The sequence below is a fragment of the Haemaphysalis longicornis genome, unplaced genomic scaffold (assembly GCF_048455015.1).
Source record: "Haemaphysalis longicornis isolate Haplotype H1 unplaced genomic scaffold, Haemaphysalis longicornis Haplotype H1 scaffold_20, whole genome shotgun sequence".
Lineage (NCBI taxonomy): Eukaryota > Metazoa > Arthropoda > Arachnida > Ixodida > Ixodidae > Haemaphysalis > Haemaphysalis longicornis.
In genome coordinates, this window is record NW_027526296.1 from 3,448,541 (window position 1) to 3,476,507 (window position 27,967).

Consider the following 27,967-nt stretch of genomic DNA (forward strand, 5'->3'; position numbering starts at 1 on the left):
TAAAGAGGTCGGCGTTAAAAATTACGCGAAGAGTAGAAGCAGTAATTTTGCAGTGAGAACTCCTCCCCACTTGAAGTGCGCCGGCCATTAGCACTTCCCGCCCCGCCTGGAGCGCAGCCGTCCATTCGGCATGCGTTTGCTCTACGTCGTCACTTCTTTTAGGTTAACCGTTCTCTCGCATGCGTAGGGAACCAGCTACCGAGGTCCGAGCGTCCGAGTCCCTTTCCACCTCGTTTAATATTTGGCGGCAGCCTCGTTACGGACGGGACTCGGGCCTGGCGTCTCGGATGCGGAAAGAAGCTTCCGCTGGTGGCAAGAGTGAAGAAGCATGTCCGCAAACGGCTGAGTGAACGGGCAAACAAGCGCGCGCAGCGTCACAAGGACGACGAGAAGGAAAGGGAATCTGGGGAAGAAATGAGCGGAAGACATATTTGGCAGTTGCGAGTCGGCGACGACGCTTGGATGGCATGAATGAATGCCGAGCGCGGTCGTATAGGACGGCAGGGAGACCGCGCGCGGGAAAGTCAAGAAGGGGCCGCGAGCAGCAAATGGGGGTAACGAAATGGATATTGTATACGGAGGCTGGATTTTTTGTTCTGTGCGAGGCCATTCGGTGCATTTTCCCACAGCCAGCTGTGGTAGAGACTCAGATGGCGATCTCTGCCGTCGCGTGGCTCATCTTCGACCATTGACTCCGCGAAGATGTGGACGCCCGGCCGGACGACTGTCGTCTCTTCGCTTGGAAAGTTGCCGCGTGTCTTGTTTGATCTGAGATCTTTGTGTAACCTTCTTTGAGTAATTTTCCTGCCACGAGTCGATTGGGCGCCGTGCTTCTTGCTTGTTCATTATAAATATCATGAGGCCAGGCTCATCGGTGCATACGCATCTGATTAGCTGGACCTTTCAGGCTTCGTTTGGTGAAGTGCGCATTTTAAAGCGAAGATTTATATGGCCAGGCGAAATAAAAATCGTGTGGTGTTGTGTACGTTCAAAACTCCCCCGGCGCAACCCTATGCGCATGCGCGAAAAAAAACAGGGTGGGGAAGAGTTTTAAGGGGAGGGTGACTGACTGGGTTTGTAGATGGCGTAGCTACACTCTCGCAAATACCGGCACTGTTAAGTGAGAACGGCACATCGGAGGGATCGAAACAAATGGGTTGGCATTCATCTCACGTTAAAGCTTCGCCAGTGAACCATCGCCAGGGAGTGCACGGGGTTAGTTTTCGTTTTTTTTTATATCTTTAACAAAGCCCCCTAGACATTTGGTCTTTTTTGTTTCGTCCCGAACGGCAAGACCGTGTTTTCTTAGTCCGTTTAAGAGCTTCGGGCTGATATTGCTTACTAGCATTGTGACGACGGGCATGCCGACAGGCAGGAAGAAAATGAAACGCTGCGAGCAGCAGTCAAGATAGTTAAACTGTCGTTTGAGTATTTCGCGCAATCGATTGTTCAGTGACCGTCTCAGAGCAAGTCAGGGGATCTTTTTCTCGCGTTGTTTGGATATTGTTTCTGCGTCCCGGCAGTCTCATCGGGAGCAGAAGACTGTCCCAAGAAGCGTTGGCGTGTGGCCGCCATTTTTCATGTCCCGCTTTCGCTCGAAGCAAGGCGACCGTGCACGGGGAACCCGATGCCCGCCCTTATTTACGGTGACAAATCGCCTCGAGGAACCGTTATGTCCGATGCGAAGCCGCTGCGGGGTTGGAGTGAAAAACAGTCACTCCGTCGGATTAATTTTTCCGACCCCGTCAGCGGGCTGGAATCTGGAAGAAAAAATAATTTCGGCTGCGGAACGCAGCACAACAGCAACGACTAAAGTAGGCGTTTGGAAGTCGTGGACAGTTCTTGCTTTTTTTAGGTTTCTGTTGTTGTTAGTGGTCGCTTTGTAACTCACAAAAGATTCCCGACCGTCCAGACTGGCGACCGTTTCTTTTGAATCGATATAAGAAGGAGACACTGCGCCTGGGAAACAATCGGTTCACGTTTCGTTTGGCGTCGGTCGTTTTTACGTTTGCTGCGCGCAGTTTTCAGTCGTGGTCCTTTCTCCGCGCATTTAAAATAAAGCGGACCCGGGTACTTGTTGCGTGATTTAAGGCCCTCGACCTTGGGCTTGCGGGCTGACGTTTTCCCCTCGCCCGTCGTCATCTCTCCGTCTGTTCCCTTACTCGTTACGCAAGATAGCCTGCGTTTACACCAAACCGACTTCTTCGCGTTCCTTTGAAAAAAAACTCTTCTCTCTCCTTGAAGCACTGTTTGCAATTCAACCTGGGATAATGCGCGACTTTCGCATACCTACGCTGTTTCACTGCGAAACATTACAACATAGCGCGAATTTGTTTTTCGTTTTCACGACTATCGCCTTGTTTTATGTGCCGACGCCCATGTTTTCGCCGAGCAAGTGCCAAGTGATATTACTAAGCCAGTACGGAAGCCGGTGCACGTGTATACGAACTCCTGAAGCAAAAAGGGAGTTAACGCCTAATTACGAGACAAATGAGTGACAATTTATCAATGATTTAACAATTATTTACAATTTGTGGAGTGACAATGACAAATAACAGACTTCTGCGCGCGTTAATTAGTGATCCCCGGTAGCACAAATGAATCTCCACTTCGGTGCGGCTTATCCGAGCCCGTGGGCATATTGCTTTCGTGTTCAAAATGTCAATTTAGACTTTACCGCTTCTTTAAGCAGATGAAATTACAAATGCGACAATAAAGGTTCTGACGTGTGAAAGTAACGGCTGCGGAGTGGCCGCCATCCTCAATAGTTTGGTTTTCCCCTTGCGATCGAAGCGGCACATTCGGTACATCTGACGCTACTCGCGGCAAAGCTAGAGCTCGTGGCACGGGAGCAGAGGGCGCCGCCTAGAGGTGGCGCAGGCGGCGCAGTCTGGCGTGACGCCCCAATTCCCTCCGGCAGCCAGGGTGGGATTAGAAAGTCGTTTTCTCGGCCGCCGTGGCGTCAGCCGATGGCCCGGCCTAGAGGAATACCCCGATTTGCTCGGCTGGCTGGATGCTAAAGCGGCCCTTGATTGGAGGAACCTCGAGAAAGAAGAGCTGCGCCCGCGAGCTCTTGCGCGAGCATGCCTTAGCAGCCCATACGAACGGCCCCTAACGGTTTGCTGTCAGGAAGGGTATATGCGCGATTTGTCACACGGAAGGCCGCTAGCTTGTTGCGTCTATAAAACACTAGAGCCTAGCCGACAGGATCTCCGAGTCGGTGTCTATAAAGAAAAGCGCTAGCACGATCGTAAAACATTCTTTGCGCCGCCAAGTTGACGAGGCCTCTGAATGGGCCCCGTATAATTCGAAGACTGCGTGACGTCATTTGGGGAACACGGCCTGCAATTCATCGCATACATTCAAGTTCTGAATCGATTCCATTGTTAAGTAACTGGTGAAGGAGGCACCCAAGCAACAAGTCCTAAACGTTGCGCCATCATCATCATCGTCGTCGTCGTCGTCGTCTGCCTACTTCAATGAACCTCCAACTGCTCCTGTCATGCGCTGCTCGAGTCCACAGTTTGCCACGAATTTCTGTACTTCATACCTCCTTCGGATTAATGGCCTTCGCCTTCTTCCAGACCCATCTCTTGGTATCCACTTTGTTACCCTAATTGTCCACCAGTTCTCGGTTCGTCTCACTGCATGGCTTGCCCAAGTCCATTTCTTTTTCTCTATTTGAACTATGATATCTTCTACTCCAGTTTCGTCTCTGATCCAGCTCGTTATCTGTCCTTGAGTATGTCATCACCGGCTCCGTATGTCATCACCGTATGTCATCACTCCGTATGTTGCAGCTCCGTTTATCATCACGCCAGTATGCACTGGTTCTAGATTTTTCTTTTGAGTGACAGAGGTAGCTCACTTTTCGTTATTTGGGAGTGCTTGCCGAGTGCTCCCCAACCCATAACTATTCTGCGCCACCAACCACTGTACAAATGCGTCACTTCGGGGAGGTAAGCTCGAAACGAATGGTAAGTGGCGCCGGGCCGAAAGAACAACGGAGAATATTCACTTGCCAGTCGTGTCATGTTGGCGAAATGTTGTGTGCCACCAATGTATCGTCAGGACCGTCATCATGTTTGAGCGTACTGCATGAAGGTCTCTCCCTTTGCTGGTTGAACTGTATATGGGATACAGGCCTCGTTAAGCCCGAGATGGCTTTTTGTCTGTGTCATCAGCACAATTATTATGCCGGATAGACATGACTTTGAGTATGACTTTGACTTCCAGTTAATTCAATCGTGTGCTCTCCACGTCCAGTATTTGCCCCGAATTTCCCTAGTTCATCGACTTCTTGGTCTTCACCTTAGTTGTTTACAACCCCGTAGTGGCCATTCCGCTAAACGGTTGAAAAATTCGGCACTCTAACAATCATATGAAGTCGGCTTGGGCAAATTTACGGTTAAGGGGAAGAATGGACCTTCTAGTTTGCTTGCAGACGACTCGGTAGGGCCAAAAAATGTTTGCGTGAGAAAAATAGCTGATAATTTATGACAGACCTTCCCGAATTCTTTGAGTTCATCGCAACGTTAGTCTACTGCAATTTATTTAATTCATAGAAAATACCCACCAGTGTCTTGGTCAAGATCTACTTTGGCCATATTGAGAACTGCGCATCGCTGCATAGGCTTGCTTCTCTTGGAGCGTTTTAAGTTGATTTACTAAAATGCGCTTATTTGCGAGTACTCTTCATACGACCACACTGTGCTTAGTCACTTTAAAATTTAGACCCGACTATAAAAGTAAGGAGAAATTGAATTTAAGAAACTGTATTTTGAAGTGGATGGTCTATGGTCTAGGCAGGAGGAGGGGGGATGAAGAAGAAGATAAAAATGACGACACTTTTAAAGAAAAATGTGATAACGGGATGCTTGATATTGAGGAGCTGCTCTCAACAGAGTACCGAAGAATGAGGCGCGCTGCATTTTTGCAATGAATGCCTTTAGTTACATTATTGTCGCTCTCTAGATTCCACAGCACCAAGCGGCTCCATCGCCATCCGCCTGAAGACACCCTCAAGACCAGACTGATCGCTCTCGTGTCCATTCAGTTCCCCTGGACCATTGGGAAAACCCCTTGCCCATTTTTTTTTCTTCTGCCCCGAGGACCCTACAGACCCGCACATCCCCGCACTCCGGGCACCACCTTCCGGATAACTATGTCTGCGTGCCATTCTTGCGACCGCGGTAGAGGGCAAATCCCGATGAGCATGGCGTTCAATGGGAATTCCACAACGTATATAGCTGCTAGCTAGATGGCTTCTGCAGAATAAACACAGTTGGGAGTGAGCGGCTGCCCGGTCTCTTGATCGTGTGCCCTGTGTCTACTTTTTGTGCTCTCGAAGAACTCCTCCAGCTGCCCACAGTGTTTGAGCACAAACAGTGGTCGCTTACAGCCAGCTTTTACCTTGTGTGCACACCGCTGCCCTTTGTGTTTGTGTTTGCTGAGCTTCTATGGTTAGTACGGCCCTGTTAGTGCGGCCCGGAACTTTTTTTCTCTCTCTTTACCCTCTCTGCACGCCAGCTGCGACCATGGCTAGGAACCAACGTTTGCCCTCACTGCCGCAGCTGAACAGAAGAAGAAACGAGGAGGTTCCTCTGACCTTTTGGTGCAAGGAAGTGATCGAGTGTGTAAAATGCGAGCAGGAACCACCGTCAACCCTTCTTGCTTGGTGGCAGGGGCGGCGGCATGAAACGATAAATCGACGAAAATAAAAAGGGGCGGGGAGATGTTGGGTAACTGTGCGTTCTTTGGAGGTCCGACATCACAGCTGCGGTAGTTATAGATGCGTCATTGTCTTATCGTTCCGTTAAATTCTTTTCACCTTTCGCGTTATTATACCAACCAGCGCTTGGGGTTTTTGTTTGTTTGTTTGATTGATTGATTGATTGATTGATTGATTGATTGATTGATTGATTGATTGATTGATTGATTGATTGATTGATTGATTGATTGATTGATTGATTGATTGATTGATTGATTGCTTGTTTGTTTGTTTGCTTGTTTGCTTGTTTGCTTGTTTGTTTGTTTGTTTGTTTGCTTGCTTGCTTGCTTGCTTGCTTGCTTGTTTGTTTGTTTGTTTGTTTGTTTGTTTGTTTGTTTGTTTGTTTGTTTGTTTGTTTGTTTGTTTGTTTGTTTGTTTGAACGTAGTCAGCCTGCTTTCTGCGGAGCTCGAAAAAAGAAGAGTACCACCCCTTTTTTCGCATTTTCCCCCTCATTGCGTTTGTAGCTACGTAGGCTTAAGAAAACGAAGCTTCATATCCGTCATAACGGAAGACGAAAATATTTGAAGAAACTGTCACGTGGGAATGGTCGACTGAATTCTTAAAGGTGCTCCGCTATACGCCTGACCTTCTTAAGACATCTTCACTGCTACACGCGCATGCATTGCGGGCAGGTTGTATTTCTAGGCGCCATATAAACAGTTGGGATAACATAGGAAGGCCGACGGCCTTTTAATAAACACCTCCATAAGTATTCATGTCAAGCGCCATATGCAGGGCCCCTTTAACGTTGGCTTCGCTACTGCACACAAATGCATTCCGGGTAATGCATTGTTCTATCAGGAGCAATATAAGAGATCCTGTAATAAAATTTTAAAGCACCAAGGGCTCATAATAAATGAATTCGTAAGACCTAACGTATGCCTATAAACGGCTATACACGGAGCCCCTTTGAAGTCGGCTTCATGCTAAACAAAGATGTATTACTTGCAAAACGGTTTACAAAGCAATATAAGAATTACTTTTACTAAGAAATAGCGGCTCTAGAGGGGTTATAAGTCTTCGCGCATCCCTATAAAGGGCTACAAACCTCACCTCCTTAAAGTTAGCTTTACTACTATAGTATACAAGTGCTGTGCGGGAAAGGCATTATTTTAGGCGTCATACCAACAAAGGGGGGACCTAGGGCGTTTTGTTATATGCCTCCATGACACTCTATGTACCAGTGTGAAGGGCTATATACCGAGCGCCTTTAAAGCCGGCTTCACTACTGCACACAAATGCAGTTTTGTGAATGCATTTCTTTTTCTAATGGACGTATAATACATCTCATGATAAATATGGAAGCCAAATACCTTCATAAGACCCTATGGAGAAATGAAGAATCACCGAGTATTTTTAAAGTAGGCTTCGCTACCATATCCAAATGCATTGCTTCGAAGGCCCTTTAGGAGACAACATAGGGAAGGTGATGTAGACGTGTGATGGCCCTACCGGCTTTTATTAAAGCGTTTTTGTAGGCGAGAAAGGGTGACTCTTCAAGCGCTACAGATGGACAGACGTGTTTCCTCGCTGAGGCAACATACAAATGATGCTTACGCATTTAAAAAGACTACAGAATTCCAGCAACCTGCTGCGTCGGCTATTCAAGCCCGACGACATTTGTTTCCCCACCGCTGAAACCTTCCCGGACCTTCTGACTACTTTGGGGAGGAGGGGGAGTGGACTCGTTGCATTCACCGTTGAGCTTCTCCTTCTGTATGCTGCGGCCCATCACCTCGGCCGTTGCTTTGTCCCACTGTTTTCTTTATCGAAAACAGTGGGGAAAAGTGCAGGCGCGAACTTGCTTTACGTACTAACGAATTCCCGCTCGACTGCGAGTAATCTGGAGGGGCGGCAAAGCCGCCGTCGCAGAAGCCTCTGAAGGAATGGTGCGAACAGTGTGGGATTCACGCGAAGACTTATTTATGTACACGCATATGTACAAGCGGCGTCAACTGGGGGAGGGCACATACACGGGGAAAGTCACCATGTCTTCGAAGGGCCATGGTTTGTAAGGTTCGCCCGCAAACGCACGCACACAAGCGCAAATGCCACACGGCAGCGCCCGTCTGTCCGCGGCACGTAAAATTGCGTGGTTCACACAAAGAAGTCGGGGTGAGTGGACACATGAATAGGACGGGAACGACGCAAATATGGTGGCCACTGAACATGAAAGCATTCTCAGTAGAAACGTCGTTCTTTGCGTGCTTCTCTGTCGCAAAGACCCCCCTACCCCCTAACTAATCTGTCATTAGCGGCGCCTAAGTTTGGAAAAACAGCGGCTGTTAGCAAAGCAATTCGCAACAAGTCCCCTTAATCGACTTACAATGTCCCGTTTTCTATTCCGAATTCTTTTGGAGACCGTTGCGTCGAACGACCACTATGCTTGAACGATCCCTCTTGAGGGAAAAGTATAGTCACTTATTAGATGCGAAGCACCTTATGGGCTCGGGCTGTCGGCGTCTCTTGTCGTCGTCGTCTCCTGTCGTCATGGTAAACCAAGTTGTCAAAGGATGGTCAAAAAACAAGTGAATAATAGATAGAACCGGTTCATGATAAACTAACATGACTTCAAATAATTTAAAATACAGGATGGCAAGTTGGGCGAGTTGGTGTTGATTCATCTTGAAAATTTTCGCGGAAAGACGTTGACTAAGAGAAATACACAGGACGACACGTGCGGTGATAGCATATTGTGGGTTGTACTTTTTATGTCCGGCGTAATGTTTATTGATAATCTCTGTATAAGTCTTAATCAGTTGAATTATGTCGGTTGGTCGCCCTATATATTTCTGTTTCTTAATAAATGTTGCCAGTTGCTAGTAGCGCGTCGTCCTGTGTATTTCTCTTCTTAGTCAACGTGTTTCCGCGACAATTTTCAAGTTAAAATGCAGGAATAATCAGGATATAATTTTAATAGTAATCCAAATTCGTTAAATTCCGTCTCAAAATTGGTTTCAAACGCCAGGTTTTCTCCTGTAAAGCATACTTCTTACCTTGCTGCGGCGTGTGACACGAAGATAACCTATGGCCAGTCTGCCTGCCTCTCGTTAAATTGCTTAAATCCGGTTTAACGCAAGAGAGGGCGCCACCGACTCAGCAAGCGCGCGATCTCTCCTCCCACCGGCGCTTCTCCGGCGCCCAATCAAAGCGCGCTGTGTGGCCAGCGAGAGACTTACAATCTTTGAATACACTTACACACTGCATGCTTCGCCCCTCCCCTGGCTTCACGTTAGTGGAGATGACCCGAGATTTTTTCATTTAAAGTATTTAGGGTTCCACTCTCCCATAATTATTTTGTTCAACTTTAATTGCGCCATTTTTGACCTAACACTGTCGTTCCTCATCTCCATTCTCGCCGCAGGGTGTTTCATGTTGAGCGCGGTAGAGCACGAACTCCACTTATGGAAACTATTCTCAACTGCAGCGCTACTTTGTTCTTTTTTCTTTTCCTCCAACGAGAAGCGGTGTTGAGCCGCCTCGTTTCGCCCGGGGCGTTCAGAGGCTCCCGCGCACGGCCAGCTCCTAAAGGTCGCTGAGGTCGCTGCAGGCGTTGGGCTGTTAACGGTGCAGGAAGCTAGACTCCCCACGCGGTGAGCCTAGCTCGGGGCTGCAAAACGTCGGCGTACCCCGGCGTTCTGTCGTTGCCGGCCTGTAAATGGCTTATGGGCTTGCGCCCCAACACATGAGGCTACGACTGATACTTCACCAGCCATTTCTTCTTCCTTTCCTTGTCCTCCTGGCGGTCTAGAAATGTTCCCCGTGGTCTTTGGGGCGTACTACACTTCCGCTGAAGCGTTAGGTGGGCATTGCGCGGGTCGGTGGAAACAGCCACAGTGGGAGGTACCCCAAAGTGGCTCAAACCGAGAAGTTGACTTTTCTAGTGATATTTGTCGTGTTTATCCGGTACTACTTTTTTCCCGGCGAAATCCGAAGAAATCGATTTCAGTGCATTTTGTTAGGGCCTGATTTTTTTTTTTTGTTGTTGTTTTAGGTAGCGTGCACTGACCGACATTTTAGAGCGAGAAGTAGACCGCGAAAAAAACGACAAAAGGGATGAGGAAAATTTGTAATAACGAAAAGGAGAGAATGCCGCCCTCTCGTACAGCAGCTAAGCCCAACCGCCGAAGTAACTCCCGGCGGCATCATCAGCCCGGGCGTCAGCGCTGTCTCGCCGGCATCGATCGACGCATAAGCGTCGGTGCCAGACGTCTACGACGACGACGCCTCGGGGGCTGGCAGCATCACGTGCGGCCGGCCGGCGCGCACTGCCACGCGACTGGGCTCGCAGAAAAGGCGGAGCGAATCCTGTTGGCCGGCGCGGTGGCTGTGCCGCTGCTGCTGCTTCCTTTGCCGCTTCGTCTGGCCTGTCAGATCGGCAGACAGGAAGCCTCGTCGCCGCCCCTGCACGCCAGGCAGACTGCCCGACGTAATAACTTAAGAGGCTGCGTGCCGCCGGGTGCCGCCCGTTAGCGCCGCGGCAACGGGCAGCGCTAAGTGATTTGAATAATTTCGCTCGCTCCAAGAATAACCAGGCTTGGAGAAGTCAGGTGGGCGCAGGCCTAGCGCCTGGAGCTAAGTCCAGGCGACTGTATTAGTTGCATTGGACGGCTGCTTTTAACGAGTACCGCTACAAAGAACAGGGGAAGAGGTGCAAGTGCTTAGTCTATTTCGCTTCATTTCTCATGTTATTAGCCACGCTTGTGAGTGTTAGCAGCCGTAAACTAACTTTTCCAACAGCGCACGTCTTTAAATTGATCGTGTAAGTTGAATTTTGGCGTTCGTCTTTCGTCCGCCATCGTGTGCCGTAGCTTCCTGGGCGTAATGTTAACATGCCAGTATTGGTTGTGCCAAAACCGGTCGCATGTCGTTTTAGCTGACCTGTTCCTCGGTCGCTGACTGGACAATGAGTGTTGATCTCTCTCTCTCTCTCTCTCTCTCTCTCTCTCTCTCTCTCTCTCTCTCTCTCTCGTGCGCGCGCGCGCACGACTGCTGCTCGGAAATGTAGCAAAGAATTTCGTTTTTTTTAGTTCATCCTACTGAACACGTCGCGCTGCGTCTTTTACTCGAAGATATACAGGGTGTCCCAGCTATAATGCACAGTCTTTTAAAAAAGAGCAATGCCGTTACTGAAAGAAAACCTTGTGCATAATGTTTCCAGTATAGTGGAGTAGCGGACAGTATTTTTCGTTAATGAGACTTGATCAATTAATTGTAATTATTTATCTAACTCGATAAGTACTCTCCTAATCATCAAAATATCAATGAGGCACTTGCTGGTACCAACGAGAGCCGTCTAACTGCGGTATTTTCAGCGAAGAACTAATTGCGTACTCATTTATTTTGACTTATAAAGAAACCCCGCGAAATGAAAAAAAAAAAACCACGTGAGGGCGCTCCCGCCTGACTCATAAAGCAATGCCCTCAGACAGACTGCTTCTGAGTTAGACGGAATGAAATAAAGAAAAAAAAGACAGAAAAAATCGCGGCCGAGTTTGTGCCTTATCTGCCACACGCGCAGCACGAAACTTGCTGTTGCTGCACCTTTCTTGCAAGTCATTATCAAGGTGATGCGCGGTCTCTTCGGGCGGATGACAGCCGGAGCAGTTGCTTTCAATCAGCTTATTTGAGGGCGCTTGGCTGACCCCTCCGTATTTTGGGTCTTTTGAGTATGCCTTGAAATAACCGTTTGCGACATTATTTTTAAATGCAGAGCATTTCAGTAACTCACGATGTCACCCGCGTTGGCGTCCGTAGTCCGCACCCACCGCACCCCTGCCTACTATATAAAAAAAAATACGATCCGGCGCCCGGTTTCGATCCCTCGACCGCGCGGGCAGAACGCAATGTACATGGTGCGCTTCCCACTACGCCACAAAGCCGACACGGAATCGGACGCTACCAACGCGCCTTATATCGTTGACTCATTCAAATTACTGCTGACGAGCGCTTTCTCGTCAGCAGTTGCCACAAGTGCAACAACATTAACGTAACGCAAACTACTTAACGTCGTGCGCCCCCGGAAATGCTCTGCATTTGATCGTGCCCCTCGCGAGGGGGATGTTTATACAGGAACTCCTACTTCTAGCGGACTCCTGGCGCCCTCTTTCTGCCATTGTAGAGACTATGAGGCGGTCTTCGAAGGGCGCCAAATTTGAATTCTACAAAATCGATTTCTTCTTGCATGCGGTCGACAAAGCAAAGTTCACGAGTAGCATAAAAACGGAACGCTGCTCATCCTATATGCTGAGGTAACTGTTTCTTCTTTCTTATCGCGGCAGCATCGCCATCTTCATCCCCCGGTCCGCTTGCCCAGCTTCGCTGCTTACGTAGCGCGGAAGCAGCTTAGTGCGGTGCATGGTGGACCAGTTTTCGTGTGTACTGTTAGAAAACGTCGATCTCTTGGTAAAGCGGGCTGTAAAGAAACGAGTGCGCCTCCAATCTTTTTCTTTGGGCTTTTCCGTTGTCGGAGCCGCACGCAGGTTACTGTACCCTTTCTATCTCTATATGCCCTCCCTCTCCCCTCTCTCTTCCTCTATCACGCGCGCCGCAAAAAAGACAGGGAAGGGGGGGGGGGGGGGGATACCGAAATGTAAGGTCGTACCTTTAATAAAATCTAGGACTAATTCCTGTATCGACAGCATTGATTTAGATACGATTCGAGGGGATCAGCGTGCTTAACCTGTTCAACGCTTCTGCTCCTCAGTCCGCTCGTCAGTGACGCGAGGGAAGGATAACACGCCGTTGTCCCTCCGTTGAGGATTGGTCCTCAAGAGGGTGAGAGAGAGCGCCCTTCTGTAAAGGCTTCTTTATCGCCGGGGTGGGGGTACGTCCTGCCAAGCACCGCCTTAATGTGCTGCCCTCCCAGCCATTTTCACCTGTAGGAAAATGAACTTCGCTCCTCCTTCACTGTAGTTAGCGGCCGAAGCGTAACAGTGACCCTGTATATAATCATCCACCTCCCCAGTACTGTAGGAATGAACTCCTCACCCTCAGTTTCGGTGAGAGCAGGTCGCGGCCACGCGTCATGGTGCGCGTTCTTGCGTACGGACCAAGTTTTGCCCCAGTCTGTGGCACGCATCCCATTCTGCAGTTTCGCATCCTGCATCCAACTCCCGGCCTCCGGCGTCGGCCCATCGCATTAGCCCCCGGTGCCAGCGGCCAAGACGCATCAATCTTTGGTCCAGATAACGGTATCCCGCCGCACGCCAGAATTCTCGGGATAGTGGCTCTAAAAGAGTGAGTGCGCCGGCTAATTGGTAAACCATAACGCCCCCCCCCCCCCCCCCCCCCCCCCCGAGCAAAGAATGGACAACGGAGAGAGAAAAGGGCCACAAACAAGCGCTTGCACTAGTGGCTCTGAAGCAGCCCAATCTTGACACTCCCGTTCAAAGATTCCGCGCACTGTGAGGCGAGGCGGCAGCCAAAGGCGCCGAAAGGAATTCGTCGATTTGGGGTTTCAGTGATTCGTTCAACTCGCGTAGTCTCTTATTTGACTATGCAGCGGAAGTCTGGTGGAGCCTTTGCTTTGTTGGCATCGATAAAATAGGAAACGCCATGCGTCGGTCGAGCCCGCCGCACTAACGGTCGCAGTGACATCGCGCTCCGTTGTGATGTTCTTTTCTGCTATCCCATTTTTTGCAGTTTTTATAAACTGAAGCACTTGTCTCTCTCTCTCTCTCTCTCTCTCTCTCTCTCTCTCTCTCTCTCTCTCTCTCTCTCTCTCTCTCTCGAGAGAGATACGAGGAAGACCGGGGACGACGAGAGGCTATGCGCGCAACGCATGGTTGACCTGACTGACTGACTGACCGACCAACTGACCGAACGACTAAACGACTAACTATAACTATATATAATGAGATCCTCGTTTACACCACCACCACCATCATCATCATGATCAGCCTGTCTACTCCCACTGCAGGGCCAAGGCCTTTCCCATAGATCTCCAATAATCCGGGTCCTGTGCTAACTGCGGCCAATTTATCCCCGCAAACTTCTTAAATCTCATCTGCCCACCTAACTTTCTACCGCCCCCTGCCAAGCTTGCTTTCTCTAGGGATCCACACTGTTTCCCTTAATGACCAACGGTTATCTTGCCTTCGCATTACGTGCCCTGCCCGCACCCATTTCTTTTTAATTTCGCTTGCACCAAGCAGCGCTAAATCGATGAAGGCAGGACACGCGCTGTAAGTGAGTGAGTGAGTGAGTGAGTGAGTGACCATCGACCGACCGATCCTGTTGTTTTAATTACGGTCCATGTGTCAATGAGCGAGTCGGTGGCCACTGCACGGAACTTTTGGACGAAAGTGTAGCCATCCGGCGAGTCGTGTGTGCGCCTCGGTCAATGGCAGCACGGCGCTAATCGCCGCCGGTGCAAACGTTGCGGTCGCGCCCGCGCGCATGGCTGACCCCTCCGTCTGGTTGGCGTCGCGCCAGGAGCTCGCTCCAGTGCATCTACACACTGGGGCGGTGGCGTCGACTTCGCGCTATCCGAGACCACCGCTTTGACTGCGCACACGTAGAAAGCCATGGATACCTCCGCGTTGTCTAGTAACCGCTTTGTGTACACCCCATTCTTCGGCGGACAGAAGAGGGGGGCGTTGGTTCTTCTGTCTGAATAAGGAGTCATTGAAGCGCTTTTCCGGGCCGCGGACAGACGACGCTATATATTACGGCACGGATATATCGGCTTGCAGACCTGTACGCGAGATGAGTTTGCTGCAGAAGATTACGTTGTTAGGCAGGTTGACACGTACTCTGCTGCGGAACACATTCCAGCGCGAAGCCTTCGTCTTAGTCATCCTCCGCACCTTAATTATTTTCCACAGATGATTTTGATAGGTGAGCGCTGTGCTTGATACTTTTGTTTTGTTTCAAAGGATGCGTGCAGCCAACGTCGTTGTGTCGTCAATAATGCGTCCAACTTTCGCTGAAAGGACGTCCGATGGATCGTCACGCCTTCAACGACCCAAATCGCAAAAGAATAAAGAACCCATGCGACGATTCTTCGCGCACTAAGTAAACGCATTTACGAACGATCTATGTGAATGCCGACACGTGGTTCATGAGATAAAGATACACCACTGTACTCCTCCTTCGTGATCGATGCGTGTAGTATTGTCTTATCTAGAAACGTTCCTTTTTGGCGACTTTCGAGTAACCGTTTTTACACAAGGAGAGCCCGGTTTTACGTGCGCGCCGCGTGTCCAGATACCTTATCAGAGCTTTTCGGTCGACCAACCGGTCTATGTGAAAATGGATTAGTTTTTTTTTTGACAGCACGCCATCGGTCCCACAAAGAAAGCATTCACGTTAATATCCGCCGTCAGACACCTATGTGAAAAACTCGTCTTTTTATGCGATAGCATTTATATGATTGAATGTTCATCCGGATCGCGTTGTGACTTCCGGTTGCTACCAGTGAATATGGCAAGGGTTATGATCCGTGTTTTAGTCGAGGCGTTAGTCTGTACTGACAGTATTGTGGCAGAAAGCAGCTTTAACTTGTGTTACATCGAAACTAACGCGAAACAGATTGAATGACGTTGGACTGCTGAAACGACTGCGTAACCGTGGGAGGTTCTAGCTGAGCAGGTGTTATAAAAAGCTGCAGGTCGCAGTTTTAATATAAATAACATGAAGCCGCCGTGACACGGACAGCGCCATGCTTGTATGCCAATATATATATATATATATATATATAGGCAGTACGTCTAAGATTGATTCAGCTAATTAATTAATAAAAACGCTAATTTTCAAAATATAAAAACTGTTGTTCTCGTTCTTGCACTTTCTAGACAACGCGCGTTCAATACGCTCGTAAATAAAATATTGGCGGTTTGCACTTCACGGCGGATTTGTTATTAATTTTGCAATGCAGTTGTCATTGGTATTTTAAGAGCTTCGCCTCCAAATCATGTCAGAATGGCTAACTGTCAATTATTGTTTGTCTTGTTCATCTTTGGCCGAGAAAAGAGGTGGAACACCGACTCCCTCACGACATCTAAAGGGGCATCTGATGACGACCACGGCATAGTACACTGACGACAGATGGTGTAAAAAGAAAGGGAAACAGTGGGGCATGTAGATGGTGCAAAAGAACACTTTAATGCTCTCGTAAATAGAAAGGAGCCAGAAAAGCAAAAGTGATAAAATGTTGTCGCTCCCCGCTGTCAGAAGAGCGGCGCCACGAACTCCGTACACGCACAAATCGCTTTTAGATCCCCACAGCAGGGAGCTATAGGCTGCTGAACTCGACCCATCGCGCTTTCGTCGAATAAAAGTTGACCGACAGTGAAGCGAAATGAGCCGTGGAGCCATTTGGCGGTGACAACGAGGACTGAAGTCTTACGCCACATTTAGCGCGCACACACACGAAAAGCTGACCGTCTCCTTTGCGATCGTGGCGCAACCCGCTGAAAAGGCAAGACGCCTTTGATGTCACGCTTTGTCGTCGTTGTGGGATCGAAGTGGGTGCGCGAAATTTGCCCCTGTGATTACTCATAAGGGGGACCTTCGCAATTAACCGTCACTATATGTGTAAACATGCACGGTAACGAGTAGGGAGTGGGAGGACCGCGAGGGAAAGGGACCGAAATGAAGCAGCGACAGCCCACTCCACAAAATAAAACGTCGAAATAACTGAAAAATACCCGCGCTGTATATATAATGCTCAGGAAATGACCTGACGTCTGCTAGCGTTGCCGTTGACGGAGCGACGTACACAGCGACGGTGCGGAGGGATTCCTCCTAAAAGATATGGCGGTAAGGGAAGGAGAAGACAAGAAAAGGAAAAACGGAGGAGGTAAGGGTACGAAACAAAAACACGAAGCAAGTCCTCTCGTCCACTGTTCTGACCTTCTCATCACTATCTCCGACAGGCGATAACCTCTTGCGAAGGAAGAGCCGGTATAGACGGTAACTTTTTAGTAAAAAAGTGGATTGGGAGAGAAGAGGCAGAGGGTTTTTTTGTTATGTCCTTTGTCCCTTCTTTCCGGTGCCTAAGTACTCCCAGGTAGCGAACATCTGCGGGGGGGTAGGGGGGGAGGGGGGAATGTGGGGCGAATAGTGCGAACGGTGAAACGACCCGTCACACCACGGGGAAAGCGATACCCTCTCTGACATTTGTCGCACTAAAAAGCTCGCCTCGTATTTGCTCACTTCACTGCAAATGTCGTCAAAATACGATAGTCTTCTGCGACAGCTGCTGCCACGTGAACGCCTCTCTCCTCTCCTTCCCCGCCCCCTTTCGCGCTCTCCACCTCCCTTTTCGCTCCTCCCCCGATAAACACGGAGGAGGTACGCTAAAGCCAATTCAATTTTCCCGCGTTCCACGGCTCGCGCACCTTCTACTGGAACCTTTCGTTACTGTTGAACTTGGAACACCGCCACGGGGACCACGAGCTCAATTTTGTATTTCGGGGGTCAAAATACCGCAAATTTCAAGGACACATTTATTTACTATTAAAAGAACACGGCGGATACCAGTTGTGAATTGATGCTTTGCCTAAATATGCCTAATGTTTTCTTTTCGCTCAACAATGTTGACAAGTATGTAGTGTGCTTACAGATCTAGTGATTCTGAGGGGTTTTACGTGTGTAAACTTCAAGTTCAATAATTCTTTTAACGTTTGGCCGGGTAGCCTAATTGAGGCATACACAGAAAGACAGGCAGTCAGACACAGACAGACAGACAGACAGACACAAAATGTTCGGGTTGAGGTAGCCCCAGAACGACTATTGTCTTTAGAAATGCTTGCAAATGACGTAAGCCAGCGAGAGCCTATGTTTGGGCAACAGAGCCTCATAATGTGTCACTCATGTTTGTTCTGCCTTCTGCACGCAAGGGCTGTAGAGGGCAGAACATAAAAAAAAAAACATCCCTTATTATATTATTCCGAGGCGAAGGCCAACCCAATGCGCGTAAATGGTAGACGGGACTCAGCGATGATGAGCTTCGTTCATTGAAAGCAGAAACTTGTACCCATTTTCTCACCCCCCCCCCTCCTTTTTTGGTACAAGCGTAAAAGGCAAGCCTTGCAAAAGGTCAAGCGCCACGTTCTTTTAGGCGACCGTGTTTGGCCTTTCAGAACCTCTTACTTTCACTTGTTCTCTAAGCAAATTTCACGCTACTTCAAAGTGCTGCGAGGCGCTTCTTGTGCAGTCAATGGTATTTCGGTATAAGAGGAAAGTAGCTCTATCCTTCAATTCACTTTCCGCAGAAGTGTTAAGTGTTCTCTCTTTCCTTGTATATTTAAGCAAGACCGGTATATAAACGGTCTACACTTGGTTGCGAACGGCAGCACGCGCGGTATAAGAGCGATTTCATTTGAATACAACGGTAAAGAATTCTCGCCCGTGCGTGTTTCGGCACTTTCACTTAGCTTGGAAGCTTCAGATATATATTTGGCAGCGTTGTTCTCGGTAATGGTCAATAAAGCTGGTGTTCTCATGCTAAGAACTCCTTACTTTTTACGCGCACTTTTTTTTTTCAAAATGTTGCGATCACTATATGCAATGAAGTTCCGGGTGTTTCCTTTTTTATGTCTTATTGTCACTGCGTAGTTGTTTATAGCGTGGTAAAGCCCCCGAGCCCGTTAAGGAGTGCAACGCCATGCCGTTGGTACCATTGCAGAACTTAGCGCTGTACAGTTTACGTTTTTAATTAATTAATTTTTTTAGGGTTGGAGGGGTCTGCCAGCAGCAATCTCTTAATAGCACTGAGACGTGCGAAACTTTCTTACGCATTTGTAGTGACGTGCATTTCCTCTATTGCCGCGGATGTGATCAGGCAGGTCGCGGTGACCTTTTTGTTTCTTGCAAGACTTCCATGTTGCTCGATGGGGAAAACTTTTGCCCAGATTAACGCGTATTCTTCAATACAACCCCCTGTGTAAACGTTTTGTTTCCGTCTTGTTGTTGTACCACATGCACAATTATTTTCAAGTTTCTTGCTCTAGAAGTTGCATCCGAGTGTCTTGTGCCGAGAATGGCCGCCAATGCTAAGGTTCCTACCTTATTCTATTCCTGCAGGGTTGCTGTCATGGGACGTCAAGGCCACGGGCACCGATTTGACCTCGGCCGAAAAGGCCTGCCTTTCCGTCAAGGTCAGCGCAGGGCCGCACAACGGTAAGTCCGCTCATGCTGTATAGACATGCTAGTACCCACAGTTCTAAGGCTGCGTTCTGATTCGCGGACAGCTTGGTAGACAGGTTAAGAAGTAGTCTAATTAGACGTCTTCAGGAAGCAGAATTGGAACGCCGCAGCCGTCACCAACGCGGACGACAACTTTGTAGCAGACATGTTGAGAAACCCAAGCCGCAGGTTTCGTAAATGATATTATCGTTGTTATTACGAATATTGTGATTTAAGAACTACACAAAAGCATCTGCACCACTTATACTAAATAATTCAATAGAACAAAAGTGAACATGTCACAATATTAACACTTAGTAGCTTAGACAGCAAGGAAGCCTCAATCGTTTCTGACTTCGATTATGTCTCCTCGAAGCAGTCTCCGTTGACTCCTTCGTTCGAATTGGAACGGGGCTTGACATGGCAGACTGTCCGCGAAGACGGCAATGAAGCCGTCTAAGTGGGAAATTGGAACGCACCATAGCTTAGACTGCCAAAAATTACACCATCTTCCAGTAGGGGAACCCTGAGTAGAATGCGAAGCAGCCATTGGGTCCACTGAAGTTCCCATTAGTTTTCAGTTCGTCGTTTCCGTTGACGCTCAGCTTCGCGTGCCTTCGTTGTATCAGTAGCTTCTTGACATAGTTTGAATGAGTGAAGGACATAAGGCGCGTTCGTAGAACATGCTCCCGTCTCGCATTGTAGCGCAGTGGAAAGAGCGCCACGTGCCTCCCGTTGCGGCCAGAGAGTCGTGGGATGGAAACCGGGCGCCGCCTAACTATTTCTTTTTATAGTGGACTGCGCTGACGCCAGCCCAAATGCTTACGGGGCTGAAAAGACGCGCATGCGCAGTACAGTGCGGACGGCGGACAACGACAACGAGGGAGGGAGGGACAGAGTCCCGAGCACGAGATGCTTCGCATCTAAAAATGAACGAAACGTACAGACCTGCCATTGGATCTGTTGTCGTTAATGATGGTCTAGCCGCCAAAGTATGAGGTGATATCTGTGCGCCGTATCATCGCCACCCAACATTAGGGTGGGCTAACTCTACACTCTTAGGCAAAAAGGACTAAAAGTTCGTCCTTTCGGGGACTAACGGCCTCTGCCACAATCATTAGTCCCTTTGGGGACTAACTGCGAGGGGACGATCGGTTAGTCCCCCACCCGGAGGGTCCGTTCCGATACTCCCCGAGGACGAACTGCGTAGAGTCGCAGAAAAAAGAAAAAACGTTGGCACCAGCAGGGATCGAACCACCGACGCCAGGAAATACACGCCAGGAACCCGAAGCGCTACCGCTTGACCTCGCCGCCAGGTGCAGGCAGTAGTAGAATATTCAAGTGTACAACGTGTAGTTATGTGCATAACGCGACAGATCCATTGCATCTCGAGTCCGAATTTCTATCCGTGCAAGCGAACTTGACCGGGATTTGCGCTTTGCGTTGAGCGCTTTGCTAACTTTCGGGACTATTGCTCAGTTTGATTTTTTTTAAGTACAGCCTCACAACCGCAGTTTTTTCTTGTAAATAACAATCTACTCGTCATCGCCCAGTTGAGGTAGGTAGCTGGGCGATCGGACGACTCATTTGTTTCCGCACAAATTAGCGCAAGCTAAATGCTTTCTTAGGGTTCGATAACATATGTTAAGTGCTCTATGTAACGTATATGAAAGGTGTCGTCTGTGTGAGTGTCAGAATAAGGAAACATGCCATATTTTCCTGCATCGGCGAAAGCGAATTCGGTGTTGCTTAGCCTGAATTCTTCAAATTCGCGTCGCTAGACGATTGCTACTGGGAAATGCAAGCGGGTTTTACAGCAGTTGCAGCATTGTCATAGCTTTGGTGCCCAAGGCAATTATGTACCGAGTGTAAAAGATAACTTCGAGACGCTTACCTGTAGCGAGCATTTTTGTTTTGCAGTTGTCATCAGCAACATGCGTTTTTTCTTGTCTGTTAAACATATGCGTATTCATTACGCTCAGCAATCCACTTTTGCTTGTGTCACTAATTTTTGCGTTACTGTTAAGGCGCTTGAAAGCTTTCATTGGACGTTATTACCTCGCACGAATCGTATGCAACACAGCGTATCAACATAACCTCGCCGAGAAGCGTCTGGCCATCGCGCTCGCCGCTTCTTGCTATTACCCGGCGCTCTATTAACCCTAGGCGATTTTCTTATAATTAACATCGATATTTTCTCCCGTGGCATCATCTAAAGGACCCACTGACTGCAATGACTTGTGTTTCGGAAATATAAAACTGTTCACAGACATATATGCGCGAAAGGACAACGACGATGCCATTAGGGGATTAACGATGCAGCAAAGAGACTAACTGCATGCGTTTCGTCTTCCCGTTACTCCTTATAGATCGGCGGGGACGAACAGTTAGCCCGCATTTATACACACGGCACGTACTCTGCCGCAGATACTCCCCTTGAAGATGAACGGTGGCCCCTGAAGACTAAAGGCTGTATTTTAGTCCCTATTTTAGTCCTTTTTGCCTAAGAGTGTAGACCCAAACAGTGCACAATGATATTCCATGCCCTGATGATATTTCGTAACCTCACTTGCTCCCCTAAGCGTTCTTTTCACTGTCGCGTTCTTCTTTTTCAAGTGTTTAGGGGAGATGCGCAGACCGGCCATTAAATTTGCTTAGAGGACCGACGCACGAGCAGTGTGTTATGGCCCAGCGCGAAAATGCTCGTATGCAAAAGCACTGGGCGCGATACGGTCGCGGTAGCGAGTGTTTCTGGAACAATTAAAGCACAATAACTACGTTCTCTGACTTCAGTGTTCGCAGGTGGCCTCCAGGATTCCACAATATTCTTTTTTATTACTTGCTTCTTTTTTTTTTTTTTGTCGCCGCATTTTGTCGCGAAGCCGGTGTTATTTCGGTCGCCAACGCTAGAGGAGGAGTAGGAGGGATGCCTTTAATGACCAAGAGAACTCAGCCTGGCAGCGAGCTTGGCTTGCCACTCCACGTAAACATGAGGTGCGAAAATGGAAGGAAGCGAAGACACAAAAGCTCATATAAACACTAACAAATGCAAATAAGCACTCAGAAACTGACAGACGCAGGAACACGCACACATTACACTCACAGTAGTCATGTTAAGGCAAAAATTCACAGGGTTTCTTTCAGACTGCGGAGTCACGGAGAAATGACACCAAGGCCCTTGTACTCCTGTTGCCGCGGCAGTGGAGTGCCATGGACCGATGGCGTCGCAAAGTTTCAGTAGTGCACCAGCACGCAGTCGCAAAGTTGTCTTCAAGGTTAGCCGTGGCGTGTCATAACGGGGACACGTACAGTACATGTTCTATGTCCTCACGGACACTGCAAGCGTGACAGTGATGGGAGGCAACTCGGTGCGTCTTGTGCAAATCGGGGCTTGTAAAAGCGACGTTGCAGCGAATGCGGCGAACAATTGCTTCATCGCGCTTTCCCAGGCCGCACGGCATTCGGAAAGTGCAGGCGGGACCAATTGTGTACAATACTGATAGTTGTTGGATCTGTCCGTTTATATTGAGAGTTGTAACTGCCGCGTCACAGTGTATCCAAGCGTCCCGGCATCACTTCGAGAGAAAGGAATCGGTATGATGACGTAGTTTGGTTGTGGGCCGCGCAAGCTGTTTCGTCGGCCACCACATTCCCATTCTCAGCACGATGTCCAGGTAGCCACTGTAACACTGCGTCCTGAAAGGAGCCATGAAGAGAAAATACAACTTTGTTTAATTTGAAAGAACTAGAAGTCAGTATCTCACTCAGCTCCGTTACAGCCACAAAAGATGTTTTTTAACGAAAAAAAAGCAAGAAGTATTTAAAAACTTTAAAATTTTGCCACAGTGACGTGTTATGAGCAAGAATGACGTCATACGGGCCAACAATAAAACATAATTTTCAGTGCGTTAACTGCACGTTAGCATTCAAGTAATGTGGTCCAATGGAACTAGAGGCCCATTACAGACGTCCAGTCATGTGTCGTCGCCACAGGTCAGTTAGGCGGCCGCCAATCGCACAAACAAGGTTCCGTGACGTCATAGAAAAGTTGAGGGAAATTGGCTAGGGGGCCGCGACTGCTTCACGCGTTTTCTTCAATATCTCCGTTATTTGTTCGAAGATTGCGCTGATGTTGGTATCGTTTATTATTAATCTCATAGATAAACACATCCCTGTAATCTCCATAGAAACCGATAGCACTGCTCCCTGGTACTCACACAAACTTCGTCGCCTAAATAACAAGAAAAAAAAGATTGTTCAGGCAAGCTGACAAAAATAAATCATCTGAATCCTAGCAACGGTACAAAGCATGCGACAACGAATATCAAAGATTAATCAAATCCACTCGCAGAAAATTCTATAAACATGATTTATCATCGATGTTAACAACAAACTCGACGCTTTTGGCGTGTCATTAATCTCAAGCATATTCCTGACATCGTCCTTAGTGATCAAAACGGCACAGCAATAACTGGAACAGATTGTTCCGAACTACTCAACGAAACAATTTCATCGGTATTCACGCGTGAATGTTTAGAACCATTGGCCACTATTACCACTAACATTGTCTCTTCTATGTCAGAAATAATAATTACTGATTCTAGAATTTATTCTCTCCTTACTAATCTCAAGAGTTCATCTTCAGCGGACAATACAGGCCTAAATAAAACAATTCTAAAAAATTTGGCACCAAGCATTTTTCCACTATTGTCAGCCTTGTTTTCACAGTCACTATCAACAGGCGTAATACCCCGAGATTGGAAGGTGGCCAAGATGGTACCATTCTTCAAATCGGGTGATCGTTCCTCACCCCTTAACTATAGACCCATTTCTCTAACAAGCACCATTTGTAAATTGTTAGAGCATATTATACATTCGCAAGTCATTAAATACCTCGAAGAAGGTAACCTCATATTTAAGCATCAGCACGGTTTTCGCAAAAACTATTCATGTGACACACAACTTGCCGGCTTCATTCACGACGTACATTCATGTATAGATGCCGGAGTCCAAGTAGATGTCATCTTCCTAGATTTTTCAAAAGCACTCATCGTCGGCTCATTCACAAGCTTACTAAATTGAACATTGACCCTCCTGTTATCACATGGATGAAAGAATTTCTTTCTAACAGAATGCAATTCACATCAGTTAACAATCACAGCTCATCTCTAGTCCCCGTAACATCTGGTGTACCACAGGGAAGCGCACTTGGGCCTCTACTTTTTCTAATATATATTAATGATCTACCAGACGGCGTTAAATCTAATATTAGACTTTTTGCGCACGACTGCGTAATATATCGTAATATTCATTCTAACTGCGACCATGACATTCTCCAGTCCGACCTAAACGCTGTAAACACATGGTGTTCCACCTGGCTGATGCCCCTCAATCTCGCTAAAACAAAATTAATGTCTTTCACTAATCAGGCTTTCCGCCCATCAACATCTTACATCTTAAACAACAATCATGTGGAACAGGCTTCTTCCTACAAATACCTTGGCGTTCACCTAACTACTAACTTGAGGTGGAATGATCACATTAACCATATTCTCGCATCTGCAAATCGTTCTCTTGGCTTTCTGAAACATAACCTCAAACATGCTCCTGCACACTTACGCAAGCTGGCATGCACAACACTAATACGTCCTAAAATAGAGTACGCTTCAGCCGTATGGGATCCTTATCAAACATATCTAATAACTGATTTGGAAACACTGCAAAACCGTGCTGCGCGCTTCATTTATTCGGATTATTCACGTCACACCAGTGCAACAGCATTAAAAAATCGCGCCGCGCTTGAAGCCTTATCCCATCGTCGTTTTGTATCTCGTTTAACACTATTTCGCAAGCTTTACTATCATGCGTCTCTTCATAATGATTTCATGTGTGAACCTTCAGCCATCTTCCCGCGTCGTGATCATCCACACAAGGTGAAACGCATCACGTGTCGTTCACTCGCATTTGCTCAATCATTCATACCTCGAACGGCAATAGACTGGAATAACCTGCCATCACACATTGTCATCGAAACAAATGTGTCAAAATTTTAAGATGCCCTAAACAAGAGGGTGCAGACCTAACGTCATTTCATGCCCCGTTTGTACATTTGTTTTCCTCGTTATTGCTTATTTTTTTCCGCATGCTAGAACACGTGTTGTGACGTATCAATTTTGATACGGTGCTCCCAGAACTACTTTTTTTCCCTTCCTCTGCGAAAGTTCCTTTTATTACGCAATGCACTGTCCTTTTCCTTTTCTCTTTTTGTTCTTGTGTTTTGTTTTGATGAAATTTTGATTTATCGTTTCACTATTGTGTTTAGATGTATACCCTATGTAATACCCTCCACCGGAGGGCCTTTAGGGTTGTTTTGAAATAAATAAATAAATTGTTATCGGGACTAAGCACTCTTTCTAATAAAACCAACGTGTATTTTGTCTTCATGGCTCCTTGAAGCAAGCTAGCAGCCTGTGCGTTCAGGGTCTGTATTTCGTGGGCCAGTTGTTCCCGCAGAAATGGTGCTAGTTGTTGAAGCGCCACCAGGGAACCAGCAAAAATCGCCCACATACAAGCTCTTTAATTGTCCCTAAATAAGCAAAAGTCATACCCATCTATAAAAAATGGGACCGGCTGTTAATTTCCAAGTATCGCCCCATCTTCGTTCTTACCACTATTAGTGAATTAAGTGAGCATTTATTTGCTAAAAACGTGAATAGCCATTTATGTAAATTCAATCTTCTGAGTGATTGCCAGTGTGGTTTCCGATCGGGGCCGTCTACAAACATATCCTTGCTTAACTTAAGAGACTATTTAAAAAAATCAATCGACACCGGAAATTTTGTGGGTTCAGTTTTTTTAGGTTTCAGTGAAGCACTTGATACAATTAATCACGATTAAATCGATGTTTTGTTCCAGAAATTAGAAGCATATGGGGTAACAGGGCCCCCTCTAACATTATTAAAAAGTATTTGCTGAACAGGCAGTACACAGTAAATGTGGCTGATACCTTCTCTGAAACCATAACATTCAACCAAGGTGTACCCCAGGGTTCCATTTCGGGTCCGCTGCTCTTTATTTTATATATTAATGACCTTTCAAATTTACTTCCTTCCTTTCATCACGTCCTATAAGCCGATATACCACAATATCTTTGTGCGATAAATCGATTACTTCCCTCACCTCCAAACTGAATGCTGTGCTCAATAACGTCGTTAACTGGTGTAGCGACAATTACTTAGTTATTAACCCACAGAAAACTAAATTCATGATTTTCAGGACTTCCAATAGGCAGACCAGTATCTTCCGTGCCATAATGCTCGGATCTCACACCATTTCTCCGTCCGAACATTCATAATTTCTTGGCATATAACTCGACCCTAACCTTACGTTTTCTTTCATTTCTTACAACTTAAGCTGAACACCGCATTTGGCATCGGCGCATTATTGAAGGCACGGCGGTTTTTTTTCTCATCATGCACTGCTATCGTTGTATTTCGCTTTCATTCATAGTCATATCAATTATGGCGTTGCCTCCTGGGGTAACGCATATTCTTCCCATATCTCATCAGTCCGACACATCCAGAATCAATCCATTCGCATTATCAGACGTAATTCATATCGCTCTTCAGCTCCACCTCTGTTGCGTAAGAACAAGATATTACCAGTAAATCAATTGTTTAACTATAACTTAGGCATATGTTTGCAAGTTACTTCGCTGCTACATTTCATACGGCGCCATCGATCTTGTTCGCTTAAGGACAGAAAAGTTCACCAGGTTTGCAGCTAATAACAACTTTTTATTACCTACTGTGCGGACTAATTACGGCAAGAAAACTTCTTGCTTTGCGGGTTAACCCGGCCGCAATTGTGGTCCGCGCCGATGGAACCCAGATTCCGACCATAGATGAGGTGGCCGTCACCGATGCTTCGGCGTAAACATGCTTGTGGTTAGGTTAGCAATTCCAAATGCCCTCTAGAGTAAAGTACTTTATGGCTGGAATCGGCAACCTGGATTTACTGCTGATGTCCGGTATTGTGGTTACTATTCGCCAGGGGGAATACATCCATGGCGGCAGATGATACGGCGCAGGGTACTTGTGACACAAGGGTGGTAGAGAGTCTTGTATACCCCTAAGGCGGAGCTAGAACTCAGCGGGTGTCCACAAGCCCTAGTCGCCATCCACCCGTTGTCCACGCGGTCCGTCGCCCTGGATTTGGATATGCCCCGGCTTTTGCTCTGCTGGTGTGGGCCGTTGAGGGCATGCTCCCACTCCTCAGTAACCGTGTGTCGGCCACAGCCCAGTACAGCGAACTCCGAAATGGCCGTAACCGCCGCAGTATTCTCTCCTCGTCACAACAAGCTCGCATCTGCGCTTTACCGTTCCTGTAGAGGCTCCCCACCCCGGGACAGGGTTGTATGTTGGTGAACTCCCGGCCGAGTTCAAAATATCCCCAGTCCGTTTCATTTCCCCCGTCCTTTAAAAACCAATCGCTAGCCCTCCTCCTCCATCGACAGAAGGCCAAGCCCAATTAGGTGGTAGTTTGAGGAACTGGGTAAGTATGAGATGTAAAAAAAAATCCCGGGCCATCTCCACTAACGTGAAACCTGGGGAGGGGCGAAACATGCAGGGTATAAGCGTATTCTTATGAAACTGTTGAGGGGTAGAGATATACAGCTTTGCTGTAAAAGTCTCTTGTCTTTCAAGCACGAAGCGTTCTAGCGTGAGGCGTAAACGAGTGTCCCGCGTTTTAGTACTTTGACTACATGAGACGTTGACTGCGATGACGACGACAAGAGACGTCAACAGCCCCAGCCCCGAAGGTACTACGCCTCTAAAACTAGTTAACACAAATCTCTAAGAAATCGTAAATTGGACGCGAAAGTTCCTTCTAGTGTGCGCTGCTGCACAACACGCCATGCGAGGCGAATTGAGAAACGACTATCTGCAACTCGCAGCTGAGTCACAGCCTAAGAATGTTTCACGTCTCTCTCGGAATGTCTTAGCCATTTGCGTTGCTAATTTTTGTTCACGGTGGCTGTTCACTTGTCATGAAACTCAAAA

General features: G+C 47.6%; 1 protein-coding gene across 1 annotated transcript in view; it reads left to right on the forward strand.

Annotated features, from left to right (window-relative positions):
- LOC144172297 (uncharacterized) overlaps positions 1 to 27,967 on the forward strand; it is a 175,785-nt gene that overhangs the window by 108,827 nt on the left and 38,991 nt on the right. Inside the window, exon 2 of the mRNA XM_077701049.1 lies at positions 18,804 to 18,899. Coding sequence (XP_077557175.1) covers positions 18,804 to 18,899 — 96 coding nt within the window. The remainder of the gene's footprint in view (positions 1 to 18,803; positions 18,900 to 27,967) is intronic.